General features: G+C 38.7%; 1 protein-coding gene across 2 annotated transcripts; it reads right to left on the bottom strand.

Annotated features, from left to right (window-relative positions):
• Positions 1-1,300: 1,300 nt before the first annotated feature.
• Positions 1,301-22,418, bottom strand: NUDT7 (nudix hydrolase 7). 2 transcript variants are annotated; one of them, XM_020964935.2, is made up of 4 exons: positions 22,266-22,372; positions 19,719-19,875; positions 7,819-7,977; positions 1,301-1,882 (listed from the first exon to the last, which is right to left on the bottom strand). In XM_020964935.2, exons 1-4 carry the CDS (start codon positions 22,277-22,279, stop codon positions 1,514-1,516), a joined length of 699 nt encoding a protein of 232 aa, XP_020820594.1. In that variant the 5' UTR covers positions 22,280-22,372; the 3' UTR covers positions 1,301-1,513. The 2 variants fall into 2 exon arrangements, with proteins under 2 accessions (XP_020820594.1, XP_020820595.1); XM_020964936.2 differs by lacking the exon at positions 19,719-19,875 and having other exon boundaries at positions 22,266-22,418.
• Between the last annotated feature and the right edge of the window lie 284 nt (positions 22,419-22,702).

Below are 22,702 nucleotides of genomic sequence, written 5' to 3'. Positions count from 1 at the left end.
GGTTCCTGTACTTTGTGTACTTTGGAGATCCTTGTAAAAAAATGGCCATGGACTAAATTGTATAATCACAAGAATTACCAAGACTACACATAACTGTAGAAACATTCTGCCTCTGATCTCTGTCTATAAGAATTTGTCAAAGTCTGACACAATGATTAGCTACTTTGAAGAATATTGGTATAATCAAAGGGGTCAATCATATATAGATTATCAATTCAACATGATCAAAATGCTTCTATAACTGATGATATAATTGGTAAAAAGTTTTAACTTTGTTTTAGTATACAATCCTTCCAGGAGAATGTTTACAAAATTACAACTGAGAGCTAAAAGTAAAATTGATATTTTGGAATCTGGATCCCAAAATGGGAAAGGTTCTATTTGTTTTTATAACCTCTGAGGACAATGACATATTGGACATTCAACTACCTAATCAGTATAGTGCCCAGAAGACAAGATGGCGAGGAGAGTAGAGACCGTGCCATATGAGGATAGGTTGAAAAAACTGGCGATTATTCATCTGGACATTAAAATACTTCAGGTGGACATGAAGGTTATCTTCACACATATCAGGTGCTGTCATGAACAAGATGGAATGTGCTTGTTCTTCTTGACTCTAAAAGGTAAAACTAGGACCAAGAGAGATAGCTACAGGAAGACAGAGTTCAGCTCAGCATATGAAAAAGAGAAGCAACATGCCATGGTAAACAGAATGCTGACCTTGGAGTTGGGAAGACCTAGGTTCTCACCATAATGGCTATATGATTATGGGCAAGTCACTTTAAACTTCCAGTGTCCTAAGCAATTATAAGTTATAGAGAGGCTGCAGATCCACTGGTGGCGGGACTTCAACAGCTGGAATTCCCCACACAGATGAAATCACTTATCTCTACCTCTCCAAAAGGATAAATTTTACAAAAACTAGAATTGTACAAAAGTAGAGTACATTGCTTTGTAAGGTAGTGAGTTTCCCATCAAAAGAGGTATTTAATTGGGGGCTGGATAACCGGATGCTTTTTGGAGACACAGTAGAAGGTATTCATGCTTGAGCAGGAACTAGATGATCTCTCAGATTCTTACTAGCTCTGAGATTCTATTTCTAATTGTCCAAAATCTCAATAGGCTATAATAAAACTGATAAGCATCACAAGACTGGAATTATACATTTTATGTCGTCTTCTTCTATATTTACTTATATACTTTACAAATATATTAAATGGAACATCTGTCAGAAAATTGATATTGATTAAAGCATAATCAAATTAGTTCAGTGCTATAGACAACCTGTCAAGAAAATACATTTTTCAGTTCAATAAACATTTATTAAGCCTCCATTTGCAAGGCACTGAGCTTGGCACTGGGGATACAAAGATGAAAAACAACATAATCCATTAAGCTCTCAACCTAGGCTTTCAATTTAACCCAAACAACAAATCTCATGCCAGGAGGAGGATCCTTTGTTTGAGAATCAGTCTGGTACATGAACAAGTACCTGGATGTTTCCATATCTAGATCATAAGTTGCTCTTGACGGTTCTGTGTATCTTTACAAAGTATTGCTCAGAGGATGACATGAGATCATTGAGGTCATATTCAACATCAAAGGAAGGTTGCTTTTGCAAAACAATGAGTGCAGTCAACAGTGCAAACCGTGCTGTCAATCCCCAGATTTGATAGGTTGATTGATTTTGGCGATCCATGTAGCCAAAGTAATGAAAGAGAACACGGTGACCAAAAATAGTTGAGTAAAAAGAATAGTGTGTGCGTGGACTCAGGAAAAACTCCAGGGGCACCAGGAACACCTCGCTCACTTCATGTGGATTAGGCTGGGCCTGGAATGAACTGTCTATAAATCCCACAACTGGGGTTATCATGGCACCATTCTGAAAGTGGAGCACAGCGAAAGAAAAATTAGGACAAAATAATCAATAGAACTTTCCAACTTCTATCAAACCCGATAATATACCACTGTCAAATGTGCTGAAGGAAATCATAAAACTGTGCTGAGTCTACTACATATTCATGCTATCTAATGTCAAGTGATGAACAGCAAGCCTGTCTTTCATTTTTGATTAACTCTATTACACTCTTCACAATGCCTGTTCCAAACTTTTTTTCTCTTCAGGTACCCAACTCTACCTCCAGCTCCCTTTTTCTCAGCATATGATCTGATATGAAAAGACCATCCAAACATGAGCTTTCCCACCTCTGCTCTTCCACACTCCCAAATCTTTCAATGTCTTCACCCATATTAAAGGAAGTGTCCATTTTTCTTGCTAAACTCTCTCCTCCATTTGTACGATTGATCCCATCATCCCCTTCCATTCCTCCAAGACCTTTCTCCATCAATCATGATGTCTTCTTCATGAATCTTCAATCTCTTCTTCTCTACCATAACTATGGAGGCGGTTAGGTGGTGCAATGGATGAGGCAATGGGCCTGGAGTTAGGAAGAACTGAGTTCAAATCCATCCTCTGACACTTACTAGCTGTGAGATCCCAGGCAAGTCACTTTACATCTGTCTGCCTCAGTTTCCTAGCACCCACCTCAAGGTGTTTTGAAGATCAAATGAAATAATATTTGTCAAGTACTTCATACAATGCCTGGCACTTAGCAGGTGTTTATTAACTGCTTGTACTCTCCATCCTCCCCCCCCCCCCCCCCCCGTTATAGACTCTTTCCCCTCTCTGTACAAATATGCTCAGGTCTTTTTTTGTCCTAAGAAAAATCTTTTTTTTTTTGATCTTGGAACCTCATTCAATTATTGTCCTTTCTCCTCATAAAATCACTATTCAACCCTTTGTAACTTGTCTTCTAGTTTGACTACTCCAGTGATATAACTTTCTCCAAGCTTCTCCAATACCTCCTTATCACTAAATCCAATCAGGGTTTTTTTTTTCCTGTTCTCATTTCTTTCACACTGCAGACAGCTCATTTCCTTGAATTTTTCCCTTGGCTTTTGTAGAACTACTCTTTCATGGTTCTCCTTTCAACTTTTTGTTGACTTTTTGTTGTATTCTTTTGTTGTATTCTTGACCCTTAAACTTGGATGTTCCTTAATGTTCAATCTTAGGCTTTTTTTGTCTTTTATCTTCTCTCTTGATGATGCCATGGCTTCAACTATCACCTATATGTAGATGACTCCTAGATCTATACCTTCACATCCAATCTATCCTCTGAGCTCCAGTCCTTTATTTCAGTACCTATACCTGAATATCTTGGAATAACTAGAATTCAGTATATCTAAAATTGAACTCCCTGTTGAAATTCTACCCATCCTTAAAGCTTTATCTCATATGCCTACCCTTCCATATGTTCCAGAAAAACTGGACAGCTCACCATCCCCTCTTCTCATCCTGCCCTTTCCCATATCCTGATATTTCCTCTGACTAAAAGGGTCTCCTTCAAACTTCACCTTGGCCTGTTCTGATGGCACCTAATCCATGAAGCCTTTTCTGAGTACCTTCTCCTAGCCTCTCAAAACCTCAGCTCCAGATGAACTTTTTTCTTCTTTAATCTCTTATTCCATGACATTTGGATCTCTCTTATTCACTATTGTAACTTGTATTATAGTCGTGTGTAGTTTTGTCTTATTTAATTGCTAGACTATGAGTTCCTTAATGGCAGGGACTGTTATCTAATTTTTGCCTTTGTATTTCCCTTAGAGCCAACTACATGTGATATTGAACATAGTTTGTATTAAATAAATTTTAAATGAAACCTAGTTGTGTTTATTCATATTTTGGTTCCCAAAACTAATCACTTGCTTTAGAAGTTGCACTCTAATTAGAGGCTGGCATATGACATTGTGTAAGTTAAGCATATTTTGTTAGATTTGTTTGAGAAGTTGGTTAGTTTTAATGAACTGCTGAGTCTCTGGGTGCACGAGGAGTAAGGGATATATTTGGAAATGATGTAAAAACAAAAGATATCCATAAAAATTTTCCAAAAAAGGAATTCAAGTGTAATTGTGAAGATGCATGTCCAAGTCTTTAATTTCATTCTCATTTCAAGTTTACCACACACACAGTGCTGGAATGGACTACTGAAGTCACCTCATCCAACTCCATTTTAGAGACAGAGAAAATTAATCACAGAATGGTAAAGTGATGTTTGTTAGGGAAACTTCAGTTATTCCCTTTCTGTTTTTTTCCATCATACTCTTTTCCTCTCCCCTGACAACCACTCTACTATAGGCCCTCATTACCTCTTATCTATATTATTTCAGTAGCCTATGAATTAGTCTTCCTGCTTTCAATATCTCACCATTTAGTACACTTTGCATATACTACCCGAGTAATCATCTTAATGCACAGATCTATGTCAAGACCTTGCTCTCTACTATCAAAAATAAATATTTAAATTTCTCACTTTAGCATTCAAGGATGCAGTGTGAATTTGGAGTATAGCCCTAGAGCTGGTGTCAGAGGATTTATGTTCAAATCCTGGCTCTGCCATTACCTATGTGACCTTGGCATTTTGAGATTACAGATTTAGAACCAGGAGATTCAGAGGTCATCTAAACAAACCTCTTCATTTTACGTATGAGGAAACTGAAGCTGAAGAAGGTTAAGGGACAAGTCCACAGTCACAGAGCTGGTAACAGGAAGTCTCTTCCCCCTTTCTCAGTTTTAGTTTCCTCATCTGTAGAAGGAAGGGGTGAGACTAAAAAACTCTAAGGTCCTGTTCAAATAAAAATCTTCCAATATAACTTTTTTTTAGCATTACTTCATATTATTCCTCTCCATATACAAGTACTCTCTGTTGCAGCTAACTAAACTTGAATGATTTGTAAGTTTCCTTATATAATGTGAGCTTTCTTGTCTCTGTGCATTTGCTTATTCTGTTCTCTACGTATCATGTGTCATCCTTTCACCTCTTCCTGCCACCACTCCCCTATATAGGTTGTATTGCCCTAGTAGAATAGAAGCAACCTGAAAGCAGGCCTTTTTTACTTACTTTTTACTTCAAAAAGCACGCTTTTTTCTTCTATATTAAGCACTTAGCACAGTTCTTGGCATACAGTAAGCACTTGGAAAATGTTCTTTCTCTCATTCTCTCTCTTTCTGTCTGTTTCTACTCATCTTCTACTTGTCTTTCTGTCTGTCTCTCCCTCACTTCTATTTTCCTCCCTCTCCCTTCATCTGCTGTCATTCTACTTTTGCTTAAGGGTACAAACTAGCTACCTCCTCTCCCCTAAAGACTTCCCTAGGCCAACTTCAAGCTAGAAATTTTCTCCTATTCCTTTTGGCTTTCAGAGTAGTTTTTAACTCTTTTTATGCAATATGATATTTGTTCTGTATTACAGTTCTATATGAATACCTCCCTTGCTAAATTGTAGGTCAGAGACCAAGTCTTAATTAGCTTTCTGTCATCCAATACCAAGCAGAGAACCATTTACAGAATATATCTAATATTGAACCAAATCTACCCTTCTGAGCAGTAAAGGCAGAAAGAGAAGGTAGGGTCTTGTACTAGGCTTGGGGAACAGTAAGCCTCATAGAGCTCATAATCTGGTAGTAGAGACAGACATATACAGATAACTACAATGCAAACTAGATTAGAGTACATGATTAAGAGGAGATCAGTTGAAGGGGAAATCAATTTGACCCATAAACTATAGAAGGCTTCATAGATAAAGTAGTGTTTGAACTGGGCCTTGAAAGATGGATAGGATTTTGATAGGCAGAGATGACTAGGAAGAGAACCCATTCTAGAAACAGAAAATAGAATAAATAGGGGCCCAGAAGTGGGAATGTTTAGGTTGGTGAATAATGTGATTTGGACGGGACAAACATAACATGTCTGTGTAGTATACTGAGGTCAAGTTGGAGATGTAGGCTACACCTTAATTGTGAAAGGCATTGAATGCTAGGTAAGGTAATATGGATTTATTTTGTAGGCAATGGACAGCAACAGAAAGGTTTTGGTTAGAACAATAATGACTTTATTAGTCCTGAATATAAGGAAGACTGCTTGGGTAGCATGTGAAGGATAGATTGGAGAGAGAGAGAGACTAGAGACAGAAAGATGACTTAGAGGAGGTGATTACAATATTGTACAAGTGAAAGGTAATAAGAACTTACACTATTATACTAACAATGAGAGTAGATAGCTAAACCAGATGACTTCTAAGGTTCAATTTTAATGCTAAAATAAAACAAATGAAATAAAAAATCAGAAGAATGATCTAATCCTCAAGAAAAACATAACAAATGAATAAAGTACTCCATAAGTTTTGAGTCTGCTAATTGTTCTCTCCTACCAGGACATTGGCTGGCTTCCAATTTCAGACAGAACATGAATCTATTTGGATACACTAAATAATACAAATATTTCCTTTTAGCCAAGATCATGAAGCCAAGGCTGAGTGCCCAGAGTATGGGTGGCTGTAAAACCAAAACCTCACAGGCAGCAATTTTTCAAAACAAATTGCTTAGAGTTGTTTTGTTCCCTGGCCATCACCCCAAAATTCTGACACAGTCTGTCTTTGTCTTTTCTCCCACCCCTTCTGTATAAGGACAGAGGTATGGATTAGGAATCAGGATACCTACTTCAAAGCCTGGAGATGACCCTCAGGCTCCTGAAGATTCTGCCAGTGGAATGAAAGTTCTGGCAGGTACTGCTAAGGTAGAAATTGTGTCTGGTGGCTGACTCTGTGTCTATTTTTCAAGAACCAACTTAGCTAAGTGTGGAGAGAGTTGGCTATCAAAAGATTAATCTTTCTCAGTGGATACCACTCATGAATGCTATCTATGGAGTAGTTGTGATTTGTACTGGCTGAAGGAATAACCACATCAGTAAAATCCAGAATCATTTAAAGTATTAATATGTACAGGACCTTACATTTACTGCTACCGAATTTCACCCTGTTGGTACCAGCCCAGTGTACCAGCTTGTTATGATTCTAAATCTTAATTCTGTCATTCCTCCCTTCTAGCTTCATGTCACCTTAAAATATGAGTATATCTTGTGATCAGGACACAACTGAGGACAAAACTATTGGTTCCCGTCCATATTTTTTTCCCCCAAAGAAATGTAACAATTTTACCAGGAACAAAGGAAGCAGAAGCATGCAAAAAGCAACAAGTAAGGCTATTACTCTGGATTTAATTATGATCAATGAAATGGAGAAATGACAAATGATGAAAGGTAACAGAAAAATTTGGAAGAAAGGGACTTTGATATATTAAAGTTTATAACAACAAAGGAAGAGAATGTTAGGCATGGTGTCATATGAGAGATGAAGTCCTAGACTGTCTTAGAAAGGTTCAGCCTTTACAAGAATATGGATTCCTTCCCCTTGGGTGAATCCTTTGCGGATGGTGATACTGCTTTGTTAAGAGAAACATCAGAACCATGGTCAGTGGTTGTGAAAACTAGTATCAATCAGTTCAGCACTGGGGCAGTGGACAGCACTACACAGTTTACAACTGAGAAGTTAGCATTTCAGCTTTGCCCTAGGAATATTTAAGGAGGACCAAGGGCTATTACCCTTTAAGTACCTTAAATGCAATGAAAGTGTACCCTCTAAGTCTTCTTTCTCTAGACCAAGCATAACCAGGTCCTTTAACCTATCCTCATATGAATACAGGGTCTCTAGCTCCCTCACCATTCTGGTCATCCTCCTCTGGATGCACTCCAGTTTGTCAATATCCTTCTTAAAACATTATGTTCAGAACTTAACCAATATTCTAGATGTAGTCTAGCCAAGGTAGAGACAAGTAGGACTATCACCTCCCTCATTTCGGACGCCATCATTTTTAGAGAGGGGACATCACAAGATAAAGTTGGAAAAACACAAAATTCTAGCCCATACCTTGTTTATGTATGGCACAAGACGACAGATGACTTCTACTTGGTGTGGCTGAAGTCCAACTTCCTCCTCAGCTTCCCGGAGAGCCGTCGCTATTTCATCTCTGTCTCCTGGCTCACTCTTTCCCCCTGGGAAGCACACTTCCCCTGGTGAGGTACGTAACTAAATATTAAGTGAAAATTACTAGATTATATTTAGTTACATAGTTATTAATACGGCAGAAAATAGGAAATTTTGTCTTTTATGCTTCAAATCCTCACTGACAAACTGTGTATCAGTCATTAGTAGACCAGGTAGCTCAATGGAAGTGGAAAGTTTCAACACCAGAGAGCTGGCCATGAAACTCTTGAATAGTTTTAGACAATATTTATGAAGACTGGCTGCTAAGATGGCTAAATTTGGTGGAGACAGCACTGGCACTAATAAAAATATTGGTCTTGCGAAGTGTTCAAGAAATATAGGAATGCTGAACAATCTATGTGCCTGATGCACACAGCTGTAATATGTCAGAGGTGGAATTTGAAGCCAGGTCTTCCTGAGTTCTAAATCTGTAATCTCAAAATGACAAGGTCACATATGTAATGGCAAGCTGCGATTTGAACATAAATCCTCTGACACAACTCTAGGGCTGTACTCCAAATCCACAATGCATCCCTGAATGTCAGATTAAGAAAATTTAATCATTTATTTCCTGACTTCAAGCCCAGTACTGTACCCACTCTGCTTCTACTAACTTAAGGAAAGTTAAAAAAATATACTTTTAAAATATATCACTAAGTTAAGAAAACATTACTATGACAATGCAAAAATGGTAATCCCTATCATAATCCTTTGAAAAAGGACAATAAAAGTCATGAGTAATTAGATACTAAGAAATGGAAATTTTCAGGTAGCAAGTATTTATGAAAGTTCTACCATTTGCAAGGCTCTGTTGAAGAAATTTTTTTAAAAAGTTACATTTCTATAATAGTTTCCACTTTTACAAAACTTTCCTAAAAAGATCTGAGTTAAGGACTGCGGTATGATTATACCCATTTAACAGAGAAGAAACTGTATTGAGAGGGCAAGTGTCTTGTCCAAGGTCAAAAGACTAATAAGTGGCAGAGTCAGAACATAGACTCAGGTCTCCTGATTACAAGGCCACTACTACAGCCACCATACCACAGCATAACTTCAAAATGTAATGCATGTAATAAGCCCACACAAAAAAGGGACAGGTGGTGATTTGTCCAGTTTGACAGAAATGGAGAAAATATGAAGGAGTGCATTAAATCAAGCTCTAAGATGAGTTAGGCCCCTATTTGTAGAGAGCCAGGACTTGATTAAATAGAAAGTAGAAAGCTACTGAAGGTATTTGGGCAGCAAAGTGATGTCATTAGATCCGTGTATTACAAAGATTATTCTTTTTAAAGCTTTTACATGTTTTCTTTTTATACCACATTTATTTCTGCATACCCCATCTCCACTAGCCCAGTGAGCTTTCCCTTGTAATAAGTTGTGGGGAGTTTTTAATGTCACAAAACCAAATGATACAGTAAGTTTGACAGCCTATGCAAAATTAGTAAAATTATCTTTGCAGATTTGTGAAGGATGGGACTATAGAAAGAGGCTGGAGGCAGAAAGGCCAGTAAGGAGTCTATTATAATAGTTCAAAAACATAGTCTAAATGATGTGGCAACTGCTCTAGCTCTGGGCCACCTTTTCTGGCAGACAGGAAGAGGCAGAGAAGAAAAGACATTGGATGGAGAGTCAAGAGACCTGGCTTCTACTGATTCTCTTCCCCTCTCTGCAAAATGAGTTGTTTGCACTAGTTGATCCCTAAGGTCCTCTCCAGCTTTCACATTCTATGGCTCTAGGATCATCAGCCTAAGACAGTGGAGCAATGGTTGTAACAGGGAAGGTTACTGCTCTAGGAACTGTATGAACAATGATAGAAGTCTCACAGGATAGTCTAGTATGAATGCTGATTAAGTTAGGACTTAGAATGTCTTCCATCTAGCTTTGATGTTCTCATTTTCTAATTAGCTATAATATAAGATTATAATTGAAATGCTGAATAAAGGCATATCTTGTGACTAGATGTATCTAAACCTGCAATGTAAGGTATTATCAGGGTGGTGAATGAAAAGACTACTGGAAATGGAGGAAGAGGACCTGAGTTCAAATGCTAACTCAGCTACTTACTACTTACATGAATTTAGACAAATCACAATTTCTTTGGGCCTAGTTTTCCTCATTTGTAAGGTTTCCTCTAAGGTCCCTTCCACTTCTACATCTGTAATCTATGAAAGGCAGCATGGTTCACTGGGGGAGTGCTAGACTTAGAAGATCTGGATTTAAATCTTGGTTCTGATTTCTCTCCTCTCAGTATCAAGATGGTGGACTGCAAATGGGGAATGTTTCATATACGGTGAGATGTGGCTGCTCTGTAAGCTGGTTTAACTTTTTCTTTGCTGAATGGGTTTTATGAGAAGGAAGTGGTTGCTGGAAAGTAATTGTGAGGTAAAAAACAAAATTCATCAAACAAGTTTTAAAACTTGGGTCTCTTACAACCTACTTACGTGACCACGCACTTCACTGCTCTGGTCAACCATTATTTATTTTACATAAAAACAAAATAATACTTGCATAACTTCCTTCACAGAGGGATTGTGAAGATCAAATGAGATGATAAAAAGAATGTATTGTGCAAACCTTAAAATTAGATAGAAATGGAAGCTATTCTCATTATTGTTGTTTGGAAAGTCAAGTTTTTTTAATCTAATTTAATATTTTTCTCAATTACATGTAAAAGCAATGTAAATATCTTTTTTTTTCTTCAAATATTGAGTTCCAAATTCTCCCCCACCTAATTGAGAAGGCAAGCAATTTGACACAGGTTATACATGTGTAGTCATGCAAAAACACAGTTCCACGTAAGTCATTCTGTGAAAGAAAACACAGTAAAAAAACAAACAAACAAGAAAAATAAAGAAAAAGTATCTTTGATCTGCATTCAAACTTTACCAGTTCTTTTTCTGGAGACGGACAGCACTTTTCATCATAAGTTGTACAGAATTATCTTGGATCATTGTATTGCTGAGAATAGCTAAGTTACTCATAGCAGATCATCATGACATTGCTGTTACTGTGTACAATGTTCTCCTGGTTCTGTTCATTTTACTTTGCATTCGTTCACGTAAGTCTTTCCAGATTTTTCTGAGGGCACCCTATTCATCATTTCTTTGAAGCACAATAGTATTCCTTCACAACCATATATAACTTTTTGTACACATAGGTCCTTTTCCTTTTTGTTTTTTATCTCTTTGGGATACAGAGCTTGCAGTGAGTACTACTAAGTCAAAGAGTATGCATGCTTTTATAATCCTTTGGGCATAGTTCCAAATTGCTCTCTAGAATGGTTAAATTAGTATATCAGTGTCTTAATTTTCCCACATCTCCTCCAACGTTTGTAATTTTCCTTTTCTGTAATATTAACCATTCTGACAGGTGTGAGGTAGTAGCTCAGAGTTGTTTTAATTTGCATTTCTCATCAACAGTGATTTAGAGCATTTTTTTTCATATGACTATATATAGCTTTCATTACTTTGTCTGAAAGCTACCTGTTCACATCCTTTCACCATTTATCTATTAAGGAATGGCTCTTACATCTATAAATTTGACTCAGTTTTCTATATGTTTGAGAAATGAAGTCTTTATCAGAGAAACTCAATGTAAAAAAAATTTTTTTCCACAATAATGATTACCAACTAAGTATTTTCTTCCACTCTATTTTCCCCATTTATCCTACTTTCTCTCTCTCCTTTTACCATGTCCATTCTCAAAAGTGTTTTGCTTCTGGGGGCAGTTAGTTGGTGCAGTGCATAGAACACCAGCCCTGAAGTCAGGAGGACCTGAGTTCAAATCTGGCCTCAGACCAAACACCTGACATTTACTAGCTGTGTGACCCTGGGCAAGTCACTTAACCCCAATTGCCTAAAAAAAAAAGAAAAAAAGAAAAGTGTTTTGCTTCTGATTTTTACCTCCCCCAAAATGCCCTCCTTTCTATCAGCACTTCCTCCCTCTCATCCTCTTCCCTTCCCACTTTCCTGTATGGTAAGATAGATTTCTACACCCAACTGAGTGTGTATATTATTCTCTCTTTGAGCCAATTCCAATAAAAGTAAGGTTCATGTGCTCCCCTCCCTGCTTCCCCCATTTTCCCCTCCACTGTAAAATCTCTTTCAGGCCTCTTTTATGTCAGATAACTTAAACCATTCTACCTCTCCCTTTCCCCTTCTCCCAGTGCATTCTTCTTTTTCATCCCTTAATTTTTTATTTTTTTTAGATAATCATACCATCACATTCAACTCATACCTCTACTTTCTGTCTCTGTATACTCCTTCTAACTGCCCTAATAATGAGAAAGTTTTTAGGAGTCGTAAATATCATTTCCTATGAGGAATATAAACAAGTTTAATCTTATCAAATTCCTTAAGATTGTTCTTTCCTGATTACTTTTTAATGCTTCTTTTGCATCTTGTACTTAAAAGTCAAATTTTCTATTCAGCTCTGGTCTTTTCACCAGAAACGCTTGAAAGTCCTCCATTTTGATTCAAATTTAAGGGGGTGGAACCAAGATGGCAGAGTAAAAGCAGTGACTTGCTTAAGCTCTCCCCCAAAACCCTCCAAATACCTGTAAAAATTTCTACCTCTAAACAAATTCTAAAGTAGCAGAACCCACAAAAAGACAGAGTAAAACAAATTTCTAGCCCAAGACAACTTGATCTGAAAGGTATATTGAGCCAGGCAGGGAGAAGAACACAGTTTGGCATGGGTGTGTAGGCAAAACAGGCCTCAGTGAACCTAGGAGCAGCCCTCAGAGGCCTGAATCCAGACTTCTCAAACCACAAACACCAAAGACAACTTAGAAGGTCAGTAGGAAAAGTCTGTGAGTATGGTGAGAGAGAAGCTCAGTCCCAGTCCCAGTCCCCGTGCTTGGCCCCGGGGCGGCAGCTGCCTCATGAGTTCCGACCTATAAACTGAGGGGGAATTGAGTGGCTGATCAGAAAGGGACTGCAGAGATCTCTCTGCTGGTGCAGGATTCTCTTGCTTTGCCCGTACTTGGATCTGGGTCACAGTTCTGGGTGGCAGTCCTGGGGCTAGAAGGAGTGCTGGCGTGGTGGAGCTTATGGTGGTGGTAAAGAAGGAATCCTCCTCACAGTTCCAAGGCAGAAAAGAGAGCTTGTGGTCATTCACAGACCAGGCCACAGGTCAGGAGAGGAGTAAATACCTTGCCCCTTATCATACCACCTTGGAAGAACTAAAAATTTACAGGTCCTTAGAAGTATCTCTGAAAACAGCTGCACAAGGCCCCAAAGCTTGGGACAGTACATTCTCCACATTGGAACCTTAACAAAGAGCCTTATAACTCAAGTAATTGGCTGGGATCATGAGCAAACCTCACCAAAAAAAAGTCAGACCATAGAATCTTTCTTTGGTGACAAAGATCAAAACATACAACCAGAAGAAGACAACAAAGTCAAAGCTCCCACATCCAAAGCCTCTAAGAAAAATATGAATTGGTCCCAGGACAAGGAAGAGCTCAAAAAGGATTTTGAGAAGCAAGTAAGAGAAGTAGAGGAAAAACTGGGAAGAGAAATGAGAGTGATGCAAGAAAATCATGAAAAACAAGTCAACAGCTTGCTAAAGGAGACCCAAAAAATACTGAAGAAAATAACATCTTAAAAAATAGCCTAACACAAATGGCAAAAGAGGTCCTAAAAGCCAATGAGGAGAAGAATGCCTTAAAAAGCAAAATAGGCCAAATGGAAAAGGAAGTCCAAAAGCTTACTGATGAAAGTCCTCTATTTCACTGAATTTCCATTTTTTTCCCCTGAAGGATTATACTCAGTTCTTCAGGGCAGGTGATTCTTGGTTGTAATCCTAGCTCTTTTGCCTTCTGGAATATCATATTCCAAGCCCTCCATTTCTTTAATGTATTAGTTGCTAAATCTTGTGCTATCCTAACTGTGGCTCCACAATATTTGAATTGTTTCTTTCTGGCTGCTTATAGTATTTTCTCCTTGATGTGAGAGGCTGGGAATTTGCCTATAATATTCCTGGGAGTTTTTATCTTGGGATCTCTTTCAGGTGGTGATTGTTAGATTCTTTCAATTTCTATTTTACTCTCTGGTTCTAGAATATCAGGGTAGTTTTCCTTGATAATTTCTTGAAAAATGATATCTAGGCTTTGTTTTTAAGCATGACTTTCAGGTAGTCCAATATTTCTCAAATTATCTCTCTGGGATCTATTTTCCAGTTGGTTGTTTTTCCAATGAGATATTTCACATTTTCTTCTATTTTTTCATTCTTTTTATTTTCTTTGATTGTTTCTTGATGTCTCATAAAGTCATTAGCTTCCACTTACTGAATTCTAACTTTTAAGGAATTATTTTCTTCAGTGAGCTTTTGTACCTGCTTTTCCATTTGGCCAATTCTAATTTTCTTTTCCTTTTTTTTAATTAATTTATTTTTAGTTTTCAACATTCACTTCCACAAGATTCTGAGTTCCAAATTTCCTCCCTATCTCTTCCTCTCCCCCCATCCTATAATGGTGTCCATTCTGATTACCCCCTTCCCCCAATCTGCCCTCCTTTCTATCACCACCCCCCATCCCATTCCCCTTCTATTTTCCTGTAGGGTAAGATTTCTATAACCCATTGCCTGTGTATCTCATTTCCCAGTTGCGTGTAAAAACAATTCTAATATTTGTTTTTAAAACTTTGAGTTCCAAGTTCTCTCCCTTTCTCCCTCTTCACCCATTCTCATTGAGAAGGCAAGCAATTTGATATAGGTTATACATGTGTCATGCAAAACACTTCCATAAGTCATGTTGTGAAAGACTAACTATATTTCCCTCCATCCTATCCTGTCTTCCATTTATTCTACCCTGTCCCTCCTCAAAAGTTTTTGCTTCTGATTACCCCCTCCTCCAATCTACCCTCCCTTCTACCACCCCCCCGCCCCTTCTCCCCTAATTTCCTTAGGGTAAAATAGATTTCCATACCCAATTGAGTGTGTATGTTATTTCCTCCTTAAGTCAAATCCAACGAGAGTAAGGTTCACTCATTCCCTCTCACCTTCACCCTCTTTCCCTCCATGGTAGAAGCTTTTTCTTCCCTCTTTTATGTGAGATAATCTACCCCATTCTACCTCTCCTTTTCTCCTCCCAGTACATTCCTCTCTCACCCCTTATTTTTTAGATATCATCCCTTCATATTCAATTCACCCTATGCCCTCTATCTATATATGTGTATACATATATGTGTGTGTGTCCATATACATACATAAATATATATATATATATATATATATATATATATATATATATATATATATTCCCTCCAACTACACTAATAATGAGAAAGGTCTCATGAGTTATAAATATCATCTTTCCATGTAGGAATGTAAACAATTCAACTTTAATAAGTCCCTTATGATTTTTCTTTCCTGTTTACCCTTTCATGCTTCTCTTGAGTCTTGCATTTGAAAGTCAATTTTTCTATTTAGCTCTGGCTTCTCAAGAATGCATTAAATTCCTCGACATCACTGGATGTCAAATTTTCCCCCTCATTGATTACAATCAGTTTTGCTGAGTATGTGATTCTTAATTTCAATCCTAGCTCTTTGACCTCCAGAATATCATATTCCAAGCTCTGCAATCCCTTAATATAGAAGCTGCTAAATCTTGTGTTATCCTGATTGTGTTTCTACAACACTTGAATTGTTTCTTTCTGGCTGCTTGCAATATTTTCTCCTTGAGTTGGGAACTCTGGAATTTGTCTATGGTATTAGTGGGAGTTTTCTTTTTGGGATCCAATTCTATTCTGTTTTTTAAGGAATTTTTCTGTTCAGCAAATTTTTGTAAATCTTTTTCCATTTGATCAATGCTGTTTTAAGGCATTCTTCTCTTCATTTTACCTCTTTTACCATTTGGCATATTCTGTTTTTTAAGGTGTTATTTTCTTCAGTACTTTTTTTGTGCCTACTTTACCAAGCAGTTGACTCTTTTTTCATGATTTTCTTGCATTACTCTCATTTCTCTTCCCAATTTTTCCTTTGCCTCTCTTATTTGATTTTTAAAATCCTTTTTGAGCTCTTCCATGGCCTGAGACCAATTCATATTTTCTTAGAGGCTTTGGATGCAGGAATTCTGACTTTGTTGTTTTCTTCTGAGTGTGTGTTTTGATCTTCCTTGTCATCATAGTAACTTTCTATGGTCAGAATTTTTTTCTGTTGTTTGCTCATTTTCCAGCCTATTTCTTGACTTTTAATTCTACACTAAAGTGGGCTCTGCTTCTCAAGTGGAAGGGGCACCATCCCAAACCCTTCAGCTTTTTTGTGTAGCTGTTTCAGGGATAATTCTGGGGACCTGTAAGTTTTTGGCTCTTCTAAGGTGGTATGATCTAGGGAGAGATGTGTTTACTACTCTGTGGTTTGTGGGCGACCACCGGCACTATTTTCAACACAGTCCCTGTTCCCTGCAGCCACAAGTTCTGCTGGGCTAGTGCTCCTCTTCCCACTAGGACTAATATCCAGGACTGTGACCCAGATCCAAGTAAAGGCATTGAAACAGAATTCTGCCCCTGGTGCCAGCAAAGGGACCCCTATGAATCTCCTTCTGACCCCTTACAGTCTGTGGGATGAGAGGTCTAGACACTTCCACTGCTGCCACTGATTCAGCTGCCCCCAAAGCCTACTCCTGGTTTTCCAAGGCCAGGTTTGCTCTGGCATGGTCTGCCCTTCTCTCTCACCCTGGTACAAGAGACCTTTCCTGCCAACTTAGAAGACTCTAGCCTAGTCTCAGGCTAGAAAATTGTTTCACTCCATCTTTTTGTGGGTTCTCCCACTCTAGATTTTGTTTAGTCATTATTTAAAGGTATTTGGAGGGGTTTGGGGGAGAGCTCAGGCGAGTCCCTGCCTTTACTCCACCACGTTGGCTCTGCCTTGAAAGTGAAGTATTTAATTGCCTATTACATACAGGAAGCAAATGTATAAAATGTGGCCCCTCACCTCATGGTGAGACTTACAGATGGGAGGAAAGACCTAAGCAGATGCAAGAAGGATGACCAATCTGATTAAATGCTACAGGTCTTCAGAGAATCAGGGTGGATTAAAATAGGTAAAACTTCATGGAAGAGTGATCACCTGTCCAAAGCTAACCATACTATCTTTTCCCCAAAACCCTCTCCTCTTCTAAACTTATTACCAGCACCGCCATCTCCCAGTCATTTGGTTTCACAACCTAGATATCATCCTTGATCCCTCACTCTCTCATCCCCTACAGCTAACCTGTAGTCAATTCCTTTCAATTCTACCTTTACATCATCTCTCCCTTGATACTACCACTACGGTAATGTAGGTCCTCATCACCTTAACCCAAATTACTGCAATAGACTTCTCTTTGGTATTTCTGTCTCAAAGTCTCTGCCTGCTACAATCTATCCTCTACTTAATTATTAAAGTGATCTTCCTAAAATGCAGGTTTTACCATGTCACACACACCCTCCCCGCAACTCCCTCTAGGTCCTTGGGTGCAGCCTTTTGACTGAGTCCAAGTTTTACAGAACAAATCCCTTTTACTAAGGGGATTTGTTCTGCAAAGTTTGGATTCAGTTAAAGGGCCAAACCTAGTGGGCCACCTGTGGCCTCAAGGCCACAGGTTCCCCACCCCTGTTCTAGATGTTCCCTATTACTTCTAGGATCAAATATAAAATCTTCTGTTTGGCTTTTTAAAAGCCTTTCATAACTTGACCCTTTCCTACCCTTCTAGTGTTATTACACTTTATTTCCCTTCACATACTATAAAATCCAGTGACACTGGCTATCTTGTTTATAATCTTGTTTATAAGAATAGCATATAAGATTTCATTAATGTTTTGCTAACATCTAAAAAATTATATCTATAGCAGATTTACTAGTCTAGGGACAAAATTTTTAAAAGCAAATGGTGTTAGCCTGATATGATGTGTTCTTGAAGCTACACTGGCTCTTAGCGATCATTTATTTCTTTTGAAGATAGTTGGAAACTATCCTTTTAGTAATACATTTTAGAATTTAGAATAATACATTTTAGAATACATTTTAGGAATCAAAGTCAAGCTCATTGGCCTATAGTCTGCAGACTTTATTCTCTTTCTTTTTGGAATTAAAAGATTTCTAATTATCTTCCCTGTTTTAATTAATAGATCCCAACTACTTCAAATTATTCTTAATCTAGAAAAAATCTATTATTAAGATCTGCTAAAACTGTTTATAACTTGGATAAAAACCGATTTTTTCTAATTATTCCAACAATATTAGAACTGAAAGGGAGCTTAGTTACTATCTAGAATCACCTTTTCAGTAAGCATTTAGTGTTACCCCCAATAGAGTGCAAGTGACTTGTGGGCAAATATGGATTCATTTTTGCATTCATATCTTCAGCATCAGCACAATGCCTGGCACAGAGTAGATACTTAATAAATGTTTATTGATTAATTGATTCATCAAGTGGAAGCCCTACTCTCATTACAAACCTCATCTCCATAACATCTGAGGTCCCTGGGCCTCAATTCCTTTATCTATAAAATTAAAAGTTTGGATCAGTTAATGTCTTTAGTTCCTTTTAGCCCTAAATCTAATCATTCAGCTTCCACTTGTAGATTTCCAGTAACTCACCCTGCCTTGGGGTAGCATATTGCATATTTTTTGATAATTATAATTATTAAAAAGTTCTTTATTTTGGGCCCAACTCTGTGAGTTCCATCCAGCAATTGTATTTCTATCCACTGGGGCCCAGGAAAACTAATCTAATTTCATTTTTATAAAGCAGCTACCTGTTTAAATCTTCTCTTTCCAGGATAAACACCTCCAGTTCCTTCAATCAATTCTCGTACATCCTGGTCTCTAGTCCCCTCATCAAGGTGGTCATACCAATCTGAATTCATTCCAGTTCGTGAATGTACTCTACGTGGTATCAAGTATACAGTTTTGCCATAAGCACTGTACAATTATAATGAAAATAAAGTTAGAAATACATTAAGTTCTTGCCTATTTAGATATTTGTATTTTTGGGCACATATTAGGTATACAGCTACTTAAGGGTCTTTCTTAATTCATTAAATGGATATAGAACAAATGAGTGTTTTAACCTAGACTGTACTGTTTTCAATCATTGCATAAAGAGGTAGTGTAGGGTAGTGTGTAGTATAAAAAGCACTAGGTCCAGAATTAGAAGACCTAGGTGGAACCCTGGTTGTTTTATTTATTAGCTGTGTTACCTTGAGTAAATTCACTTATTCTGTTTCTTCTTCTATAAAATAAAAGAGCTGGTTTCAATGATTTCTTCCTACATCCTACATGCACTGAACTTTGAGAAGGGTAACCTAAGTGCATGCACTGAACTTTGAGAAGGGTAACCTAAGTGCTAATTCAAGCCCCATTATTGAGTAACACAACCCTGTACAAGTCACCTAGCTTCCCCAAGGTCTCAACACTGCAAATCTAATTGTTGACACCTTGCTCTGCGTGAAGAATACATCAAAAATACTATAATAACTTAGCACTAAATGTAGCTCCACAGAAGGTCAATAAGGGGCCAAGGCACACAGTGAACTGAACTGTTATGGCACTCAAAATATACAAGGACAATTTACTGTGTTAATTAAAGCAGCAGCAGCAGCAACGGCACAATGTAGTAGGAGAAACTCTGAGCCCTGTGGTCTTGTCATAACTCTGAGTTTCCTTCTCTCTAAAATGGGTATAATACTTGCACTACCTACCTCACAAGGTTATGAAGAAAGTGCTTTATAAACTTAATATTAGTTATTATTGTTAGAGTTTTCTTCAGATCACTCTAACTGGGAAAGTGCTTCACCTACCTTCTTTGATCGGACTGTGAAGAGCAGATAAATTTTTTCTTCTTTAACCAACAAAGGTATTAGGATAGAGTATTTCGTTGATAACCACTGGGAAAACTTGGTTCCAACATCATGCTTTCTTAATCGGACCTTAGCAGTATCCTTGGTCAAATTTTTGCTAAGATAAAAGCAAATTCATGAATTTTAGCACAAGACTCCTCTTAAAAAGTTCTAGTTTGGGGGAAAATCATTTTCCCTCTCTGGGTCTCAGCTTCTTTATCTGTAAAATCTAAGGATGTAAAATATTTAATCTAGCTCTTTTCTAACTCTGACATGTTTGAAGCTTCCTTGAAAGTACACAGAAATGAAAGTAGTATGGGTTCAAAAACAGGTCATACAAGACTAACCTCCATTTATTTGTTTGCTTATTTATTTACTTTGGGGCAGGGTTACTAGTCCCATTCAGAGGAATGCTAAAGATATGGTATACCTGGATTAACAATACAGCATTGAAAGGTCTCTCATAATATACTTGTGAACAAGATAAAATGTGATTGGATTAGATGCCCCATGTCTGAGGCTAGTTTCTTTCAGCCAATATTCTAAATTAGAATTTAGAGGTTCCTACCAAATCTACTCTTTTATGTTCTAAGGTCCTTTCTAGGTCTCATATCCTTTATTTTTAAGGTCCTTTCTAATTCAAAATTGAATGATCAGAGAAAATATCCCAGTGTGGTTTTTTTAATGTTCTAACGGCACTTTAGTTATAAGATTCTAATTCTTGGTGAGGAACAGTTTTTTAGAAATTCAGTAGCTGACAGGTGTTAAAATCTACCTTTACAAACAAAATTAGCTATAGGAGATACCCTGAGCAAAAGAGTTGAACACAGGGCCTTCAACAGTCCCTAATGCATAGAATCATTAATCTGATTAATTGACTGATTAATGTAATTGGGACAGAAACGAAACAAACAAAAAAGGGGGCAGCTACATGGCTCAGTAGATACAGCACCCACCCCGGATTCAGGAAGACCTGAGTTCAAATCTGGCCTCAGACACTTGACACTCACTAGCTGTATGGCCCTGGGCAAGTCATTTAACCCCATTGCCTAGCCCCCCCCCCAAAAAAAAGTAATTTGACAAAATAAATAAAATACAGAACATAGATAATATTAACATGTGGTTTTCTAAGTCAATATGAGGCTCACAGGGATCCTTATCTACCTTTTTTTTTTTTAATTGAGTTACAGACATAGAGTGGCCTAGACAAATAGCAGGAACATTCTCCCTGGATAACTATACTTACTTTCAGTCATTCCCCCTCAGCCATAGTTTCAATTTGCATCTGCATTTGTTGTCTTGGTAGTTGTCCTCACCTCTGATATGTGTCTTTCATATCCTTTTATTGACCATAAATTCTTTTAGCTAAGGTTTTTTTTTAGTGTCTCCCCATAGTGTCTGACCTGCCACTAAGAAAATGATTCAAGAAAATGACAAGGCTGGAAACAGTCTTATAAGAACTGGGCAGGACTTTAGAACCAGAGTGGCAGAGCTGGAAGGGACCTTTGTACTTTCTCTAAAGGGCATACAAAGTAGCATATCTCCAACAGCAGAGGATTTTAACCTGTTTGTGTGAGTCATGGATCCCTTGTCTAATGGGGTCCGGTGAAGCTTGTGAATCCCTTCTCAGCACTGTTTAGAATCATGAAGACCTGTGTTTAAATCCAGGCTCAGACACAACCCCTGTGACACTAAGCAAACCACTTTCTGCTTCTGTTTCTTCATCTGTGAAATGGGGTAATAATAGCATCTCCTTCAAAGGGTTGTTGTGAGGATCAAATGCGATACTTGTAAAGTGCTTAGCTCAGTGCTAGCCACACAGTAGGCACAATATATTATTTTTATTATTATCGTTATTCAGCCTGTTTCCTCATTTGTAAAATGAGCACCCACCTCCTGGAGCTGTTGTTAGGATCAAATGAGATAATTGCACAGCGTTTAGTACAGTGCCTGGCACACAACAGGCGCAACATAAATGCTATTATCATTATTCAGCCTCAGTTTCCCCAAATTAAAAAACATAACAGCACCTCTCTCAGGGGTGTTGTGAGAACTAAGTGAGATAACACATGTAAATCACTTTGTAAACCTTTAGGCGCTATATAAATGCTGGCTATTATTATAAAATACGTAGGGTTACAAAGGAAACCAACTGAAGTTTTCAAAATGTATAAAAAACCAGAAGCAAAAAGTTCACGGGCCCGGGTTCTTAAGTGCTGCCCTACCAGGGGCCTTTAATGTGCCGCAGAATCTGCGTCCAGGCCCGCGGCTCTACCCCCGCTACAGGTCTCGGGGCAGGCGGACCACGTTGGAGGGGGCGGGGCGGGGGCGCGGATCGGGGAGAGAGGGCTCGTACCCCCGTCCTCCTCGGTACCCGTAGTGCGTCACGGCCCGCGGGCCTGCCGTCATCCGGGCGCTACCGCCCGGCTCCCACACGACCCTGACCGGAAGGGAGTGGCAGCCCCCTTGGCGGACCCCTGAGACTCGCCCTCCCAGCTCGGGTCTCACCATTGCCGCTCCATGTGGGCTGCAGCCACCCGCCGCCTCCCTCTGAACACAGTCTGACACACAAGCGCACAAAGATGCCCTTCCCCAAAACGCCCTCCACGTCAGGCTCTTTCCTCCCCGAGGGCCCAACGGCCTGGAGAGCATGCGCACAGGCAAACTGGAGGCCGAGCATGCGCAGAGGGCGCCAGCGCTTGCTCAGGGATTTTAGATAGTCAACGACTTGATGACTCATTCTCCTCACTGGCTCCTCTGCTCCCAACTGTTCCCGTCCCTCACCTTCACAGACAAGATACCCTGTCTCTAAGAACTTGTGGGCCCAGGTCTCAGTACAGCGTTGGAGAGTGGGAGGAGCTAATTGGAATATCCCACCCCACTGACCCTTCTCGGTCTCTCCTTGGCCCTGCCCCGTTTCCCTCTCGCCTTGGTCCTCACTCTCG

The sequence above is a fragment of the Phascolarctos cinereus genome, unplaced genomic scaffold (genome assembly GCF_003287225.1).
Source record: "Phascolarctos cinereus isolate Bilbo 61053 unplaced genomic scaffold, phaCin_HiC Scaffold_2;HRSCAF=192, whole genome shotgun sequence".
In the NCBI taxonomy this organism is placed as follows: Eukaryota; Metazoa; Chordata; class Mammalia; order Diprotodontia; family Phascolarctidae; genus Phascolarctos; species Phascolarctos cinereus.
This window is presented reverse-complemented; position numbering and strand designations above follow the sequence as displayed.